This window comes from Leptonychotes weddellii, chromosome 8, assembly GCF_054177405.1.
Source record: "Leptonychotes weddellii isolate Sample4059 chromosome 8, ASM5417740v2, whole genome shotgun sequence".
NCBI lineage: Eukaryota > Metazoa > Chordata > Mammalia > Carnivora > Phocidae > Leptonychotes > Leptonychotes weddellii.
The window spans coordinates 47,072,083-47,092,665 of NC_138376.1; the positions used below are offsets into that span (position 1 = coordinate 47,072,083).

Sequence of the window (20,583 nt, forward strand, 5' to 3'; positions counted from 1 at the left end):
TCCTGGGATCGAGTCCCACATCGGGCTCCCTGCTCAGTGAGGAGCCTGCTTCTCCCTCTGCCTTTCTCTCTCGCTCTGTCTCTCATGAATAAAAAATAATAAAAAAAAAAAATCTTTAAAAAAAAAATTCATTTTGTATCTTCAAATACTAGGTGTTCCTAATTTATATCCTCAATTTAAATTAGGAGCTACAACCTTTCTTTATAGGTACCACAAACATTTTTGTTTTTCTTGTCCTCTCCTTGGCAGATGGAGATTTATGTTTGACCAATTTTGGTTTGTAATCAGAGAGAAGTTGCAATCCATTTTGGCAGAGGGGAGACAGTGGGTATGGAGGAAGCACAGGACTTGCTCTTGCTGTAACTTAAGAGTTTCTTTGATGGAGGTGATTGGGTAGAGAACAATCCAAACCCAGAACAAAGGAGACAAGTTAAAAAGAAGCAGAAATAGCAGCTTTGTACAACTTGGTGAGAGCTGCTGTCATTGGTATTCACTGCTGAATATTTATTTCCTGTGCTAGAGATCTGAATTAACTCAACAAGAAAAGGGTTTTCTTTTTGGGACAATGGGACAATGTATATGGTTGGTATGCCTACTAGCATCAAGAACATCCCTCAGCATCATGAACAGCCAGGTTCTCAGTTTGACTGGCGTGTGTTTCAAGAGACAAAGCTAACGTAAGCTCCAATGAGACTAATGCAGACTTACTTAACTGCTGCAACATATGTCTTAGATGGCATCCTTCCTCCTTGAAACATTTTCTTCACTCTCTGGACACATTTTTCTTTGTTTTGGTTTCTACTTCACTAGTAGCTCATTATCTCTCTCCTTTTCTGGACCCTCCTAATTTTTCTGACTTCTAAGTATTAGAGAGCTTTTAAATCAAAGCTGTCCAATTGAAATTCTCTTTCACCTGTAAGGATCAACATTTCAACCTGTGAGTATTCTCTCATGGTTCATCTCCCCCTCTGATTCCCCCCCTTCATTTTTCCCTTCCTTCTCCTAATGTCCTCCATGTTATTCCTTATGTTCCACAAATAAGTGAAACCATATGATAATTGACTTTCTCTGCTTGACTTATTTCACTTAGCATAATCTCCTCCAGTCCCATCCACGTTGATGTAGAAGTTGGGTATTCATCCTTTCTGATGGCTGAGTAATATTCCATTGTATATATGGACCACATCTTCTTTATCCATTCATCTGTTGAAGGGCATCTCGGCTCTTTCCACGGTTTGGCCTATGTGTAGTAATAGCTCCTCAGCCATCATCAGAATCTTTCTGGCTCCCTTATCCCTGCCCAAACACCTATAAATAGTCTTTCCATTAAACTGTCTTCAGTTAAACTCTTTGAGTTTAAACACAACTGTCTCCTGCTGGGACCCTGACTGATACATCAGAGAACAGGAGAAACTTTCAAAAACCTGTAATTAAGTAATATCCTCAGGGAGAAAACAGAAAGTTGTTCTTTTCATAAAACAACAGTATCAGGGAAAAAAAATGAGAGCATTTAGATGAAAAATAAGAGATCTTGAAGTGTTAAAATATAAAGTAAAGAAAATATCCCAAATGTTAGGACAAAAGATAAAGAGATGGAAATCGGTAAAAGAATGTAAGAGACTAAGAGATAAAAGATAAAAGAAAAACACTATCTTTGTGAAGTTTCAGAAGACTAGTGGTAAAGAAATGATCCTAAAAACTTCCCCCAAATGAAGGTATGTTATGAAAAAGGAAAAATAATCAGAGCTCTGAAGCGAAAAATAAGAGGCACTGAAAATGGAAAATAAAAACCCATATCTAAGATTTCAAGTAATGCAGAAATACAAAGCATAAAAATTACCTCAGAAATCATGATAAAAGATAGAAATGGAAAAAACAGAAGAAATATGAGATTAATAGAACCACTACCCTGCTACAGAGTGAAGGATCCATGCAGTGTCCAACACAGTGAAGGACAAAAGAAAAACACTAAGTACAACTTCGTGAAATTTCATAAGACTAAAAATACAACACCCTATTAGAGAAAGTAAAAGATATTGCATATAAAGAAATAAATATCTGAGAGGTATTAGATTTTCAACAGCAGCAAAGAATACTAGAAATCATTGAATTAATGCCTTCAAAATTTTGAGGGAAAATCATTTGTATTTTGTGTATAAAATTCTAAGCATAAATGTAAGTCTGAGGGTGGAAGAAAAATATATACACATGTGACAAGACTGTCACTTTCCCTGCATCCTTTGATTTCAAAAAGCTAACATATAAGATGCTTCAGCAAAATAGGATAAAACAAGAAAGAGGAAATGAGAGATCCATAAATCATTTGACCAAACAAAGGAGAATGGCAAAGTGAAGTCTCATCACTAAATCATATGGTAGTTTTGATGAAGCATTTAAAAAAAAAATGACAGATGTATTGAAAACTGCAAATTAAAAACGGAAATTATTTACTGAGGGAAATATGGGAAGAGTGTAAAAAAGAGGAAAGATAACTGAAGTGTAGTATTTGTAAAAAATCAGCATGTGCGATTCATTGTAGTATTTTCATTATTTGTTTGTTGCTTTTCAAAAAACACAGTTTGGGAGGAGCAGGCTGGATAGGCAGGGCTGATGCACAGGTACATCCTCATGCATAACTGGATGTCAATGATAATTTTGGAAATCAATACATAAAATAGTAATAAGCATTTATTCTTTAGAAGTATGAAGGTAGAAATATGGAAGAAACTTCTGAAGATTTTAAAGTAGTGCCCTCTGAAATAAAGTTGCACTTGAAGAGGGGAGGAATATCTTTTTCTTCCTATTTAATTTTCTAATGAAGTTTCTGATTACTTTGATGTAAAAAAAATCAAATGCAAAAATGCAATAAATGGAATAGTAGGATGGACACAAAAATAAGAATAGTCTACATACACATGACAAGAAGAACCATATTGGTGAAGAAGAAAGGATTCTGGTTATTGATGATCAATAACTATTCTATGCAAGTGTGGCATCTATACTATCTGATATCCTTGGTGGTGGTTGGAGCCACTTAGGACGCATAATGTGTTTGCCAATAAAATTATAGTTAAATTTATTTCAAACAAGAACGCAGACTATGTATCTCCTAATACAGAAAGCACAATTTCTATGAGGTCACATTGCTTCCCTGTACTTCCAATTCTGCTTTTCATGATGCACCTAAAAATAATAGGCTTCGTAGTCAAAATACATCTATGTAACTCCTCAAAGTTAGGGCATCACTGGCCATGTTTATTAAGACTAAACATCATCACAGTTTACTTTCTCTCTTGCCTAATACAGGATTATTCTTGGCAAGGACATCAGGCATGTTCTGCATGTGTCACATTGTTTTATGTATGAGTCTGAGGCCAATTCTGAGAATACAATGTCTGTCCACATGCAAAGGAAAATGCTCCAGTTTACTAGAAGTTCATATGCTCCATTATTTTAAACTGCAAAGTGTAAGATTTTTTTTTATTGGCCCATTTTGAAAGCATGTTTATCCATTAATAAAAATTGCTAGAGATATTGCAGGTTTCTTCAAATCACAAGGCAGAAAGCTAGATATTTTTAATTGTACGTTAGTATCTCATAAGGAATTACCCTCAAGTAAGCCTCAGGCAAATAATGAACTGTTGACAGTACCTTTGGAAAAACTTCATTTGATTATAGTAGTAGTTTCTTTTTCCTAAATATTAAGATAAAGCAAGATAAAGTTTCTAGGATTCACAGAAATGATCAGAGAGAGTTCTTCTTTCCTTTTCAATGTATTAGTAAAAAATTGAGCTTAAAGCATAAAAGGCTACTTTCAGCAAAGCTGCTCATGTGGTAATCCAAAAGAAGTTGATCTCCCCTTGGAAAGGATCCTGGAAAACTGAATTAGAGGCAGATTTTTTGGCTACTTTCGCACATGAGTTTCTTCAGCATAGTGGCACAAATCAATGGTTTCTTTAAATAAAACACTCCAGGGACAGAAGAAATCAGAGCTTGGCTCAGTTCCTAGAATTTGTGCTTTTGCTTGTATGATCATTCCTTAGCAAGTACTTTCAAAGTACTTGTAGAAAAAGTACTTTTTTCTACATTTATAATCAAAAGGAATAAGAACCTAAACTCAGATATAAAATTCTGATTCTTAAAGTATTCTCATCCTGGTGCTATCGAATCTTCATTCTGACTCTGATCTATGACAACCAAATTTGTGCCAAATTAACAAGAGCAGCAATAAAGTGTTCAACTTCTAGGCTTACTCAAATTATTTAATATTTTGGTGCATGTGGCTGCATTTCAGCATGGGTTCTCTCTAAGCTATTATGCCTGTTTTTCCTTATATTAATTAATTCATTTATTCACATATCCATCACTTCATTCATCCATTCATTCATTCATTTATTCAGCAAAGCTTTATACAGCACTTAACATTCATCAATTACCATAGCTAACTGATAAGGAATTTGAGATCTACTTTTTTTCTGCCTGTTAATGTTGACCCTTTTGGAGACATTAATGTTACATCTTGGTAATGTCTTCTAAATCCTATCCAGATGTATGAATATATTTTCCAAATCTTCCTAGACCAAAATAGCTGCTACTAAGTAAAAGATAATGGTAGGTAAGAAAAAAATATTAATGTTGATGATAAGATCATTCTGGGAAACAGTATGAGGAAAACAAAGAGTATTTTATTTACCACTGCATCCTCAGAACTTGGCAAAATGACTGGTAATAGATAAATGTTCAATGAATGAGTGAACACATACATGAATGAATAAAACTACTACTATTACTAACTGCTACATCTGGCTGGTATTTATTAATGACATCAGACTTTGTACTAAATAATGTATGTGTGTTGTAATACTTAAGAAAGATGAACATTTAAAGAAAATCAAACTGGAATATGGCTTATTTAAATTATAAGGTATAAATCAACCTTTAATGGAAATTCACTAAATATTTAAATCACATCATAAAAGAAATGACAGATAAAAATATAGCATTATGTTTCATATATTAGGCTGTGTTGAGTTAATTACCTTACTGCAGTGATGAGTTTGATGACTTACTAAATCTGGGTATTTACCACAGGAATATGAATTGATTTGTTAAGGTAGAATGGTGTTGAAAGAAGAGCACACACTTTCAACTCAAAGTCAGCTTTATAATTTAGTGTTTGGTAGCTGTATGATCTTGGACTTTTAAAAAAGGTTGTTAAAAGACTACCAAGTGTTAAATCCATGATCTCAAACTTTTTGATCTCAGAACCTCTTTGTGCTGTTAAAAATTATTGAGGACCCCAAAGAGTTTTTGTTTACTGGGTAGTATCAATATTTATAATATTAAAAATTAAAAGACATTTTTAAAATACAAAAATGTGTAGTACACATTAGTGAGCAGAAAGATGACATCATCATATGCCATGGAGCCTCTGGAATACTCCACTGTACATTTATGAGAATGAGTGAAAAAGGCAAATAACAGAATTTTTATGAAAGTAGTTTTTCCCTTATGGATCCTCTGAAAAAATCTTGAGGCTCCCCAGATCACATCTTCCATTAAAGCTATAAAAAACAGTAGCAGTTACTGTCACTGGGATACTAGGAAACACCGGAGTGGAAAAAAGGTTAAAAATATAGAGAGGAGAATGAAAGCTATTCTAAGTATATACTATTTTGATATATAAATACTGAACACAAAATTACAAAAATAGAACATACAGCCTACTGGTGATTGTAAAAGATAATTTAAGATAAAGTTTTATTTTGACAATAACCATTAAAGAGAAGAATCAGAACTTTCTATTTCATTTAAATGAAATAAATGTAATGACTTACCTTTAAAGTACCATTTTCAATATATAATTGAATAAAAGACCCATCTACTGAATCTGAGTCTTGCTTGAGATAGAGCAGGAGTCCATAGGAGTTGAAGGTCTGAAATTCTAGTGATATGTTATTTTGTGGATTTAACAACACATTCTGAAATTCTAGATAGAAATCTCCATAATAACAAGCACAGCTGAACTCTGTGGAGTCAGAAAGAAAATACAATTTAGGTTGGAACAGAATATTCAATAGCTGGGTTTCACATTAACATTAAAATAATATCTTTGGAAGTGGCTCATACTTGACTCCTTTCTGCCTGTTACTAGCCCAGGCACCTGTTTCCTTTGCCATAGTCACAGTGGTATGCCATAATTCCTATGTACTGGGGGTCTCATGATCAAATCTCACTGGAAGGCAGCGATGTCTAGATGTTTATCTTTAACAGTACATTCAGTCACTTTATGTTACAGGTCAACAGAAATAGGAACATTTTCTAAAGATGTCCTTATTCATTGTATATATAACATGTTGGTACCGAATTATGATTTACATCATTATTGCTAATTTAATTGGGTGGCTTTTGAGGGCTGATTAGGGATTACTGAAAAGTAAAGGAACTGTCATCATTTTGTAACATTACTGTTTTAGCTGGACTTCCTTAAAAATCATCACTCCTTTGTTCTCTTTCCTTTTTCATCTTCTGAATGACCATATTTTAATTAGCCTCAATCTTTCAAGTGAAATATAGACACTTAGAGTAAAATACTTTGACAATTTACATTTCTTAAATTTATAAATATATGATTAATGAAACCTAGTTAGCTTATTCTCTGAATAAGTTACTTTACATTATTAAAAGTTACTTTTGCTTGATAAAAACTTGACTGATTGTTTGATTATATTCCTGTAACAATGGATATGAATTATTTCCTTTCACTTCCTCCCTTCTGCTCCTCCTTCTGTGATACACAGACACATAAACTCCCTTTAAAACTTCCAAATTATTTTTTTTACAATTAATACAAAAGATTACTCATGAAACTGTGAGTTTTAGTTTGCTGTCTACCATAAGATAATATGCTTTTTAAAATCTATATATACTTTAAATCTTTTACAGAATTTATGTTCTATGTGGAGTATTTTTTTTATTTTAAATTTTCAGTAAAATATTGTGTTAAGTCTTCAAACTTGTAAAACACTCTAAGGAAATAATCAGCTAAATTTCAAAGAATTTCTTCTTTTAGCTAGAAAGAAGACATTTCAAAATACTTCCAGAAAACGTGTGCTTTGTAGACATAAAAGCATATGGGGTTTTTTAAATAAAAATTTCATCAGTGAAGGTGGCTCAAAGATTGAAAATATTAACAAAGTGCATTCAATTTTGATATCTTAACTGCATTAGTTGTTATGTGAAATAAGCAGATATTTATTCCTTGTAGAGTTTAATAAGGATGTTGAATGCACAGTACAATAAAATTTCACATGTTAAATAATTTAAAAAGGTTTCAGCCATTTATTTGAATGAATTGGGAATGGAGAAAAATACCCATTTGATTTAAAGTTCAGAATGTGGGGGCGCCTGGGTGGCTCAGTAGTTAAGCGTCTGCCTTCGGCTCAGGTCATGGTCCCAGGGTCCTGGGATCGAGCCCCGCATCGGGCTCCCTGCTCCGCGGGAAGCCTGCTTCTCCCTCTCCCACTCCCCCTGCTTGTGTTCCCTCTCTCGCTGCTCTCTCTCAGTCAATAAACAAACTCTTTAAAAAAATAGAGTTCAGGGGCGCCTGGGTGGCTCAGATGGTTAAGCCTTCGGCTTAGGTCATGATCTCAGGGTCCTGAGATCAAGCCCCGCATCGGGCTCCCTGCTCAGCGGGGAGCCTGCTTCTCCTTCTCCCTCTGCCTCTCTCCCTGCTCATGCTCTCTCTCTCTCTGTATCCCTGTGTCTCAAATGAATAAAATAAAATCTTTAAAAAAAAAAAGATAAAAAAATAAAAAAATAAAGTTCAGAATGTGAAAGAGAATAAACTATTTTCAGACAAAAACTAATATTACAACATGAATAGACCCAACATTGGTGAAATGAAGTAACTACAATTTATTTTTGAGTGCTTTGGAAAGATACAGTCCAACAGACAATAGCAAACTCAAAAACTCTTTAATTTTGTTATGTTTTATCTTTTTTATGGACTAATTTTTAAAACTTAAGTGGCTTTGTCATCATGTGACCAGTGCTTTATATAAAAACCCACACATGCACCCATTTGTAAGCTACATGAGGTCAAGAGCCATATATGTTTGGTTCATTCTTCTGTTCCAAGTGCCTGATTTTCCTAAGCATGTGAAACCTTACTGTCTCTTATAGGAACTATAACTGTTTTTGTTTAAATGTGTTTGGAAAATTGAATTCTGTTATGTTTGGATAAAAAAATCAGGAAATACTTTACATAAGAGTCATAGTAATTTGACCGTATTTCTAATGTTTCCTATTCATATGTATGAATACAGATTTTATTTTACATTATTAGCAAAGACTTAGTCAAATAAAAAGAGTGGTGATAGTAAGCACCAAACCAGTTTTGTGAAGAAAGATTAAGTATAGAGACTATTTCCAGTAATGATGGGCTAGAGTAAAATAATAATGCCATACATTTTTCATTATCTAGAATTAAATCATAAGATCCTGCCTTTCAGTTTTCATTTTTCCAAAGAGAAGAATCTTTATCTGAATTGTATGTCCTCATATTATAATTATACCTATGAATGAGTTCGTATGCTTTTGGTACATATAACCAGAAAGCCCAATTCGAAGTAGCTTCAGCAATAAAGAAATTCAACGGCATAAGTAAAAGCAAGTTCAAAGATAAGGTGGGCTTTCAGATGGACTCTAAAAAGCTCAGGTCATTCCTCATAAGAGACCTAGATTTCCTCTGTTTCTCCATTCTGCTATTCATATGGGAAGTTTTAATCTCAGGCTTGTTTTCTTCTGATTCTAATATAGTGGGAAGTGGTAGTTTAAATGACCTGCTTCCACATTTATGTCCAAGCACTCAGTTTCCTATATTTTCAAGAGAGGAAGAAAGAATTTTCCCAAGTGTAGAATGAACCTTTGCTAGCAATTAACTGGCTAGAACTGGTCACTGATGAAGCTTTCCACTGGGGAGGATGGGGTGAGTTTCCATTGAGACCTGTGGGGAGGGGTTCATAGTGAACAAAATTGGTATTCTGCTTGGAAGAATACTTCAAAATCTAATCCCAGTATTTTGCCAGATTCATGCCTTATTTCCTGGCAAATAATAGCTGACTGTCAGACTCAAAAGACTCAAAGTACTCTATTACATGTCCAAGCTAGAACTAATTCATCTTCAATTTCCTGCATCTGCTTCTCCTTCTGAGAAGGTAGTTCTTGCCTTCATTTCTAACAGCACATATTGAGCATAAGGCTGAGTCTAGCCACACACACACACAAAATATTTAAAACTTAATTGTTGCTAGGTGGAGAGTTTCCAAAAATTTTTTGACACCTAATTATTTGATTTTTCCAGTGCATAGTAACCCATAGCCATTCCCATTGCATGAAGGTAAAGGAAATTTTAAAGCAGTTTTAGTGAAAAATCAGAAGTCAATAACCCTCCCCTCCCCTACTATACAAAGAAGGGTTTTAAATAGATTAGAAGGATAGAATATATTTTAGACGAATATAATACAGACTCCAAAGCATATATATTTAAGTGAGAACAAATAAAATAAAACTCATGTGTATAATATTCAATTCTTTGATAAGTTCTAAACAACTACTCCAGCAGTATATTTTCCTTTTAATAAAATACATAATTTTAAAGAGTACAGGATTCTCAGGCTGAACCTTTTTTTTTTTTTTTTTTTTGGTTTCTTGGTTAGTAGATCACAAACTACTACACAGATTTTAAAGAAAAGACTCTTTTTCATAGTTAGCATTCTACGTGTAAGATTAAATGTGAAAGTTGGAATCTTATGGAGAAAACTGAATACCAAGCTTATTTACAAGATAGTTTGGTAATGACTCCAAAATAACTGAAGAGTTTAAATAAAGGACATATATTATTTAACCCTACTTCCAATAAATTATTATTAATATCAGTGTAATCCATGAATAATAATTCAAAGATAGAGTGATAATGTATTGCTTTCTGGAGTATGAATTACTAGCTAAATGTTAAATAATTTACAACTATGGCTTTTTATTTATTTCATGCATTTGGAAGTAATATCTAGAAAATAATAGTAAACATTTGTGATAGCTGTGTATACGCAAAATGTTCTATTTAATGAAATATTAATGTGCAAAAAGACTATATGTATAAGACTTACATATAATTCATATAGGAAAATATACTAGACTGTTTATTAAGAAACATTAAGTCTTGATTCTTTGTTCTACCAGCAATCAGATCAGCAACCATGTATTAGCTATAGAAACTCTCTGTGACTTAGTTCTCTTCATTTGTATTATTTCTAGAAAGAGCTTGGATTTTATCACTACAAAATACTCTACATGTTTAATACTTTATACTTCCATGTTCTACAAATTGTGTTTAATTCACCTTAAAATCCAACTTTATACAATCCATTTAAATTCATCTCAATTAGCTTAATATCTACTAATAAAGCAGGAGCAAGGAAAAAAATTAATATTTACACACAGTTTACTATGTGCCAGGTTTTGTTAAATACTCACAGTTCTTAAAAAGCTGTGGGGTTTTTTTCCTGGCAATTTAAAGATTCATGCCATTTTGAAAATGCTTTTGTGGGAACTAAACATATTTCAAAATAAATTATGAAGTATTTGTTTCTTTCATGGATTTTCATAGATTGATTAGTCCATGGACTATAAGTAGATGACATAATTTATAGAGCAGGTATTAATCGTATAATGCAAAAAAAAAAAAGTTTACAAAACAATACTGAAATCAAAAGCCAGAGTATTCAGTTTAAGATTGGTAGACACCTCTCAGTCTAGCCAAAGGAAATGTATGATAAATATGAGCTACAGAGGCAGATTTTAAGAAAATAGATGATTACAAAGAAAGCTGAGAACTAGCCAAATAGTTGAATAAATTCTTTCTGAAAGCAATTAACAATCTTTTTAAAAGGAAACACAACACCTATAATCACTTATTTTCTTTTCACCAGCAAATGGAAATAGATTATCATCAGGGAAAATTCTTTTAACAGCCACCAGTAAAGACAGGAAGTAACTCTTAAAATACAAATCAAATCGGGCGCCTGGGTGGCTCAGTCGTTAAGCATCTGCCTTCGGCTCAGGTCATGATCCCAGGGTTCTGGGATCGAGTCCCACATCGGGCTCCCTGCTCGGCGGGAAGCCTGCTTCTCCCTCTCCCACTCCCCCTGCTTGTGTTCCTGCTCTCGCTATCTCTCTCTCTGTCAAATAAATAAATAAAATCTTTAAAAAAAAATACAAATCAAATCATGCCACTCTCCTGCTTAAAAACATTTGTTTTTGCCAGTTGCCCAAGACAGAATTGCTTATTATTTACTCTGTATAGAATCTTTCCAACCTTTTCCTCCTTTTGCCTTTTAATGTGGAACACCAATTATTCTAGGATAACTCACAGAGAAGTCATCCTTCCTATACTCATCTGCCATTACCAGTTCTGTCATGCATCATCCTTCCTGTACCTGGGTTCTGTTTCCAGGATCATTATCCTATTCCATTGGATAGATTGTCAACCCCAAGCCAATCAAACACTGACTTAATTAGTATAGTTTTATGATGTCTTGATTTTGAAAGGGCAAGTCTTGCATATTCTCCTTCCTCAGGATTGTGTTGCATACTGCTTGTTTTGTGCCTTTTGATATAAACATTGGAACCAGTTACACATGCAAACATCCTATTAAATTACATAAAAATTCATATTAGTATTTGATTTGAATTCCAATGTTTTCATAGAAAAAAATTGTAACTGATATATTTGTGATACCTTATCTTCCTATACATGGACGTGGTATATGTTTTCATTTTACAAGGGTAGCTAAGACATTTTTAATATAATTTTATAACTTTTCTTCATAAAGATCACATGCATATTTTCTTAGGTTAACTTCCAGAAATCTTAGGAATTTGTTATTTTTTTTTTTAAGATTTTATTTATTTATTTGACATAGACACAGCGAGAGAGGGAACACAAGCAGGGGGAGTGGGAGAGAGAGAAGCAGACTTCCCGCCAAGCAGGGAGCCCGATGTGGGGCTCGATCCCAGGACCCTGGGACCATGACCTGAGCCAAAGGCAGACGCTTAACAACTGAGCCACCCAGGCGCCCCAGGAATTTGTTGTTATTTTAAATAGTTTTTTGTAACATTATATATTTAGCTAATTATGTTGGTATATTGAAGTGCAACTGACTTGTATATTGAGCAACCTTATTGAACTCTCCTATTTTTAGTAATACTATATCATTTGTCAGTATGAAATTTTTTATTCTTTTGCTCATAATTCTTAAACTATCTTATTAGCTTATTATAATGCCAGGACTATCAGAAAAAACACTCAAATAATGTTAATGAAATTCTTTTTCTTATTTTTCAGGAAAGGTTTTTAAAGCTTTCACCTTTGAATGTAATGTTTTGCTCTTCTGAAAGTGATATCTTTTAACTCATTAAGGAATTTTTCTTCTGTAGTTTTCTGAAATTTTTAGCAGGACTTAATATTATCAGTTTTTCACTTACTGACATGCTTACATTATAACTTTGATAGTCTAATATTAAACTTTTATTTTATCCCCAGAATATATCCCATTTGCTTATAATATGTGTAGATATATGAACTTCATTTGCAAGAACTCATGTTTAGGAAATTTGCATCTATGCTGATGACTGAGATTGCTTTTACATTTTTATTTTTCATGGTACCCTTTCTGATTTCCATACTAAAGTTTTAGTTAGCTTCATTAAATAAACTGGGCAACATGAATTTCCATTTCTAATCTTTGGAATTGTTTTTGTTTACTTGCCACCCAAAATCTGAATCAAACATAAAACTGTGAATTGTAAAACATCATAAAATAACTACACAAGACTTCATATAATGTACTGAGTGGAATCAGAATGCTATGGTAAAAAAAGTTGTGACTTGCAAGGAGATTTAATTTTAGTTTTTAGTTGTTACATGTATATGCTCTACATTTTTCTCAGGCATATATTTAGAAAGGTCTGAAGCACAGGGTATTGCCATTTTAAGCAGATCTGGGTAGAACCCTAAGGATTTCAAGGTGGTATGTAGTGGGACTGCTATGAGATTCAGAAGTACCCTCTGTTCCCATAATAATAGGAATAGCTCACGTTTTTACCTATTTTACCTGTTCACAAGAGTAAAAAATGTAAATAAAATTAAAGATGTAACTTTGACTAATAATGATAATGCATATTATACTCCATTCTTCACACAGTACCTTCATACGCATCATCTAATTTGATTCTCATCTCAATCTGGGAAACATTAAAGGCCAATGATCTTATGAGCCCTATATGTTTATCTAAGAAACTGAAGCTTAGGGAAGGTAATTTGATCAAAGTTTTAGATCTCAGAAATTGTCTTCTTTCATCAAAGCACATGTTCTTTAACACCAATTTTATTCTGTATGAACAAGGCTGCTTATCAATTATTTTAAACATATAGTTTTTGCAATTAAAAAAAAACTCATTTGAAAGAGGTCCAACATGGATCCTTACATTGAATTTTTACATTCTCTGTAACATGAGAGAATAGTGAATGTAGTGTAATAATTAGCATCACTAAATGTACAAACAGCGCCCCAATGGGCTCCAAAGTGCTTATAATCTCATTTTTGAGTATTGTTTTTAAAAAATAATTTATAGGGGCACCCAGGTGGCTCAGCTGGTTAAGCGTCCGACTCCTGACTTTGGCTCAGGTCATGATCTCTGGGCATGGAGCTTGCTTAAGATTCTCTCTCTCCCTCTCCCTCTGCCCCTTCCCCCTGCTCTCTCTCTCACTCTAATATATATTATTATATTACATATTTATTATACTATATATTATATAATATATAATTATTGAGCTCTTAGCTAGTTTACAATATTTAATAATAAAGCTCCTCTGAAACTGAGTTACATTTAATCTTTGAGATGGTATGTAAATCTTTCCTTCTCTTGCTGTTTAATATTTAAGGATATTATAGGCTATATGGGCTTTTATATGTATTCCTATTTTATAGGAAATCTACCCACTACTTAAAACATAATTTGAGGAGGAAAATACATTTCCTCAGAGATATGAGACTGTGTAGCACTGGGAAACATTTTTTACCACTTAAACTTTTCATCCCCTTAATCAACTAATTTACAAGAAAACAAAAGGAGTGGCTCAGGATTTTTCTGTTGTTCCAGGGCCCTAGCAGTCTCCTGAAAGACTCTCATGCAAATTTAAGATGAACCCACTGCTTCAATACTGAGATGTCCTTGTATTTAATTTTTCTTATGATTCTGACAAATTAGATTTTCTATATATAAGATTAGTAATAACAATCCTATAAGCATGTAAGTATTTATGTTGAATAAATACTTTGAGGTACCTGGGGGGCTCAGTTGGTTAACCGTCCGACTCTTGATGTCAGCTCAGGTCATGATCTCAGGGTTGTGAGATCGAGCCCTGCATCAGGCTCTGTGCTCAGCGTGGAGTCTCTTTGAGATTCTCTCTCTCCCTCTCCCCCGTTCACACTCTCTCTCTCTCAAATAAATAAATAAAATCTTTAAAATTTTTTAAAAAGTAACTTTTATCTGCCAATGTACATCATCATAACAGACTCTAGGGCACAAAGTATGGATAAAAATTAAGTAGTCATGTCACATTGTATATTCATCAGAAGCCATCAGATTTAGACTATAATGGTTGCCCATAATATATTTGGGAATAAAGATCTAACAAGTTCTAAAAATTAATTGCTGGTATGTATTTTTTGTTAATTTCCAGTAAAATAAAATACAAATGCTATTACCAGAACTATCCCTTATGCAACATAACCAAGTGATCTGTCTCAAGAACTTACACTATAATTAATAAAATTTGAAAACCCCCTTTCAATTTTCTAGATATACTGCTGCTTATTTGGGGCAACATTTCAAAAGTAAAATATTTGTCCTATGCTTAAGAAATTAAATAGTTAATTCTTCACTCATATGTATTTAAACAGAATCATATTTACTCACTGAATATTCTTTTTTCATGTACTTTATTTTATAATCTATCATATTAGTTCAATAATGCCTATAGTCTAATTGTCCCCCTCAAGCTGTCTTGGCAATTATCAGCTTTAATTTTTTCAATGCTCAGATTTTACTGATAGATAAGAGGATAGAGGTGTTAATAGTGATTATCCATATCTCACCCTGTTCCTCACAATCAGTTTTTAATTAAATTTAATTTTCAACTCTTCACCTGATATTTCAACACTGTTAGAAGTTCAAGACTGATTTCTGCTATTAACCAACAGCTGGCCACAGGGAAGAGTACAAAAGAAAAATCATGCTTCTCAAAATTGTGGGACATAGATAGACAAAAGGGAGACCATGCAAGTTAAAAAATATATAGATAATATGATTTTACACACATAAACATATATATACACACATATGAATGAATATATATGTATATATACACACATTAATATATATGTATTAAAGGAGCACTCAGGGCAGGCTTCCCAAAAATATGCCAAAGTGGCATACTGATTATTTTGAATTAAAGTTATTTAGGAAACAGCTGGTGCAATAAGGACACTCTGACCTTCTTCTCTGGCCCACTCAAAGTAGGAAATAAATCTCTAATCTTAAAAGTAACTTCCCTGCCTCTACAAGGAGGTAGACAGACATCCTTAATACCAAAGTCAGAAAATTCACCTGTTCAGTTTCTTCAATAATTAGTACCCAAGCCTAAGTTTCTATGTCTTGTCAGTTCTCCACAAATTTACTGTTTGTCTAAAAGGTATATAAATAGGGGCACCTGGGTGGCTCAGTCGTTAAGCGTCTACCTTCTGCTCAGGTCATGATCCGAGGGTCCTGGGGTCGAGCCCTGCATTGGGCTCCCTGCTCAGCGGGAAGCCTGCTTCTCCCTCTCCCATTCCCCCTGCTTGTGTTCCCTCTCTCGCTGTGTCTCTCTCTGTCAAATAAATAAAAAAAAACAATAAAAAATAAAAGGTATATAAATATCCTGCTTTGGTCACTTCTGGGATCCTATATCAGACTTCTGTATATATGAAATTAAATTTATTTTTTTCTCTTGTTAATCTGTGTTGTGTCAATTTAATTATTAGACCAGCTGAAAGAATCAGGAGAAAATTTCCCCCTCCCTGACAATGTATACATAATGTACACACAATGTGTACACACACACACCAGTCTTTAATTTGCACTGATGGGAGTGGTTCTTGCATGAAAACATTTTCCCTCAGGTGTGATAGGTTAGAGGATTTATTTTGAAAACAGCTACTTTTAGGAAACTCTAAAAGGCCTACTGGCCACTGACACTTTAGTATGACTTTTATTGACATTAAAGTTCATCATTAAAATAAGTCAAGGCACAACATATATACATATGTCATGTTTCCTCACTTATTTGTACTATGTGGCATTTTTAAGCCACTGCTAGTCCTTTTGGAATGAGGTATGGAGAAAAAAAGATGGTATCTTTTTTTTTTTAGATTTTTTTAATTTATTTATTTGAGAGAGAGAGAATGAGAGACAGAGAGCATGAGAGGGAAGAGGGCAGAGGGAGAAGCAGACCCCCCGCTGAGCAGGGAGCCCGATGCGGGACTCGATCCTGGGACTCCAGGATCATGACCTGAGCCGAAGGCAGTCGCCCAACCAACTGAGCCACCCAGGCGCCCCGATGATATCTTTTTTTGTTGTGAGATTACAGGGGGGAAGGTTACAAGCCAAAAAAGTGACATTCCCAGAATGGAGGTGAAGAGCCAGAAAAATCAGGATAAGGAAAGAAGACTGCTAGGGGTTGTAGCCATCCTGGAAGTGGCATTAATGGAAAGCTGAAGAGCAAACACATGAAATACAGAGTTTGTTTTCCTCAGACCCATTTTGAAACTACTACATGTCATGAAAATTCCAGTGTCTAATAGAAACACATTATACTACTGAAAGATCATCTGGTCAAGAACAATTCTAATGGCAGGGGCACCTGAGTGGCTCAGTCAGTTGAGTGTCTGACTCTTGATCTCAGCTTAGGTCTTGATCTCAAGGTGGTGAGTTCAAGCCCCGCGTTGGGCTCCACACTGGGCATGGAGCCTACTTAAAAAATAAATAAATAATTTAAAAATACGTCATATATATATAAACAATTCTAATGATAAGCATATTGGATCTGGACTGAAGACTGGAATGGGGATTCACTACCTCATAGTTGTACAAATTTGGGGCAAAATATGTCTTTTCATTTCCTTAGGGCAATAAAAGTTGAGTCTATTTTGATTTTGGAGAAATGATCTGAAACTCATAATATTAATAGAAGAGCTAACTTATATTTAACTTTAATAAGCAAAGCAATAAATTTCATTCCAGAAAATTACTTATATTTTATATCATTTATCTATATTATGCCTGTAAATGAATGGATGAATAAGTGAATATTTTAAAAGTGACCACTGGCTTTTAATAGGCCTTTAAAATCTATCGATTATAAGAATGTCTCCAAACTGTAACAATCAACTTTATATTTTTATTTTTTCTACTATTAAAAAAAAAACCAACTTCCACTTCACAATTTTGAGGACACATACTATAACTCAAAATGCATTCTTTTAATTCCAAAGTTGTTAAAGATAAAGATGTGTTAATTTGAGTGATATGAAGTTTAGAGAACTGCAATAAAAAATGAGAAATAAAAGAATGAATTTCCTTGGGAAAATATCTTGTAAAGATTTGAAGCTTTCTGTCATCTGTATGTCCTTGTACACCTCAGTGAGCTCAGTGGGCTCTGCAGGGTAACCTGACATATTAAGGTTAAAAATTAGTCTGATTTCATTCAAGCACTGCTGGGTATGTCAGCACATAGATGGTTTGGTGAAAAACGTATCAACTCTAAAACATTTAACTAGTGGGATTTTTACTCCACTTTCACTCACACTTCCCATCATCTAGTATTGCCATTTCCTGAGGCTTTTATGTGCTATTAATCACCATGTTTCTCTACTTTTCCCATTGCCAATTTTAGTTTCCAAATTCTCAGGTCTGTTTAGTCTGTTACCACTTGTCCAATTGTTTTTCAGCTTCCAAATTTTTACATCTGTTTTCTCCTCTACCATTATCTTTGTCCTAGTGGATTTCTACCTTAAAAAAAATATTTTGCTCATTATTTGTGGGATTTCAGGAGAAAGTGCAGGTAAATTTGTAAGTTTAATTAATCAGCTCTAACTGGACTTCTAGTTTTTGTTAATCTACATCTTTCAGTTAGAAAGGCTCCAGAATTCTTTATGTTCCTACAGAATTACTTCTAAGTATAGTTAATAAATACTCAGCTTTAGCTTTAAAGGAACATCCAAAATACATGTGAACTCTGCCTCAACCTATCAGGATTATATTATAGTTCTGATCTTTGTTGAAACTGCAAGTTTATCAAGAGATCCTAGGCCTGTAGAATCTGTAGAGAAGTATTCTATACCATGGCACATTTTATTACTTTCAATCTACATTTACAAATGTTACTTAAGCTAATGCTGTCCACAGGTTGATCTTTACATTCAAGACTCTACAGCCTTGGAATATTATTTTTTAATCCAAGGCTTCACCTAATATTGTAAATCCAATGGGAAACCTTAGATATACCTGATACTTTGAGTTTTTCCGTTTTTGGAATTTACAGAAAGGTGGGAATTATGCAATTAGATGCATAATTTGTTTTATAATATAAAATACTAATCAGAACTATTTTGGTTTGTTATAAAAGCAGTGTCATGATGGATAGAGCACAAAGTGAGCCAGGGATTTCCCAGAGTTGCTGGATATTTGCTAATTCTAACAAAAGAGTGTCATAATTGAATAATCAGATTCCATTTCTTTTCAGTCTGGGAGAAGGTAGGGCTAGATTTGCCTAACAAATATATTGGCTAAACATTTTAATAAGCACTTTAAATGCACTGCTAAGCTGAAAAAGGAGGCCAACCTTGATATGGACGTTGAAAACTATACAAATGGAAGTGCAATGAAGACAGTTATATTCCTGAAGGCTGACGTCTGTGGAACTCTGGAGATATTAAACTTCTATTTTGATGAGGCACATGATACGAAAGATGAATGTAGGTCCCATTCAAGATTAAGAATCAAATAAGAAATCCCTGCATAAACTGAACTCCAAAATAAGGAGATATAAATAAACCTACCCTATAGAAGTTGGCAAAGAAATGATTGTTTGGCCATAGTGCTAGGAAAAAAAAAAAATATCCTGAGAATTTATAACCAAAATTCAGTCCTGTATGTTTGCAGAATGAATTCACTATATATATATATATATATATATATATATATATATACACATATATATATATATATATGTATATATAGTGCATTCTAGATGTATTAATTTAATGTGTGTGTATTCATATTCATTTAAGAGGAAACCTCAAATCTAGAATTTATTTTGAAGTGGTGCACAGTTTGTAGTACCCAAGCATTTATCAGAAAAAAAAAAAATTGCAAAACCTAAGTAGAATAATACATTTTTAAAACCAGAGTTCTAAGAATTCCTACAAATAAAACTCCAAGGCAAGGTGTTTTCAAGGAATTGTCAAAAAATCCAAAAAAACCCACAAAGCAATATGAACAGAAAACTATCAAGGAGAGTATAACAAACACAGACTTTGGTTAATGGAATAATCTGATGTAGAATATAAAATAGTTTTGCTCAATATGTTTAAAAAGCGAATCAAAAATGTAAAGAATGAGAAACTATTATATATGACCCAGAAGATTTGAAAAGGAATCAAATAAAACTTGAAGAAATGAAAAATAAAATGTCTGAAATAAAAACTCAGTGGAAGACAGTTTAAAAGATCACTAATCTACTGAAAGGTAGAAATGAATAAATATTCAGAATGCAGCAGAGAAAACACTAGACAAAAAGTATGAAAACAAGGTTAAGAACCATGCTGGATAGAGAGAAAAATCTAATACATACACAGCTAGAGTTCAAAAGGAGAGAAGAAAAAATATGGAAAAGCAATATTGAAGAATTAATGTTTGAAAACTTTGCAAAATAAAGCAACCTGAACAAAAGAGTACAAGATTTACATACATAAATAATAAATAAATAATAAATCTTTACAAGATTTATTATGTGTTTAGTACAAGACTAAACACATAATAACTGATTTGTGGCATAAATAAGATGGAGTTAAAAATGGAAAACAATATTAGATAAAGAGAAGGGCAGAGATGAGAAACAGTGTTCAAAGATCCTTGTATTTGGTAAGAAAATGGAATAAATATTGATAAAATTTACACATTATACATATGTATGATGAAAATTTAAAGATTAACATTAACGAAATAGGAACAGCAGATAACTTATAATTTTAGAGGAAAGACTCAATAAAAAGACAGCTCCTGCAATCAAAAAGTAGGCAAGGAAGAAAAGACAAAAGGAAAAACACAGAACACAAATAAGATGATGTAATACTGGGTGCCTGGGTGGCTCAGTTGGTTAAGCGACTGCCTTCAGCTCAGGTCATGATCCTGGAGTCCCAG

The 20,583-nt window shown here is 33.4% G+C and overlaps 1 protein-coding gene across 1 annotated transcript in view; it reads right to left on the reverse strand.

The window, feature by feature from the left end:
* Nucleotides 1-1,572: 1,572 nt before the first annotated feature.
* The window catches only part of LOC115942605 (protein eyes shut homolog), a 486,269-nt gene continuing 467,258 nt past the window's right edge, over nt 1,573-20,583 (reverse strand). The window contains 2 exon segments of the mRNA XM_081827582.1: nt 1,573-1,620; nt 5,838-6,028. Of these exon segments, the coding sequence (XP_081683708.1) occupies nt 1,573-1,620; nt 5,838-6,028 (239 nt within the window).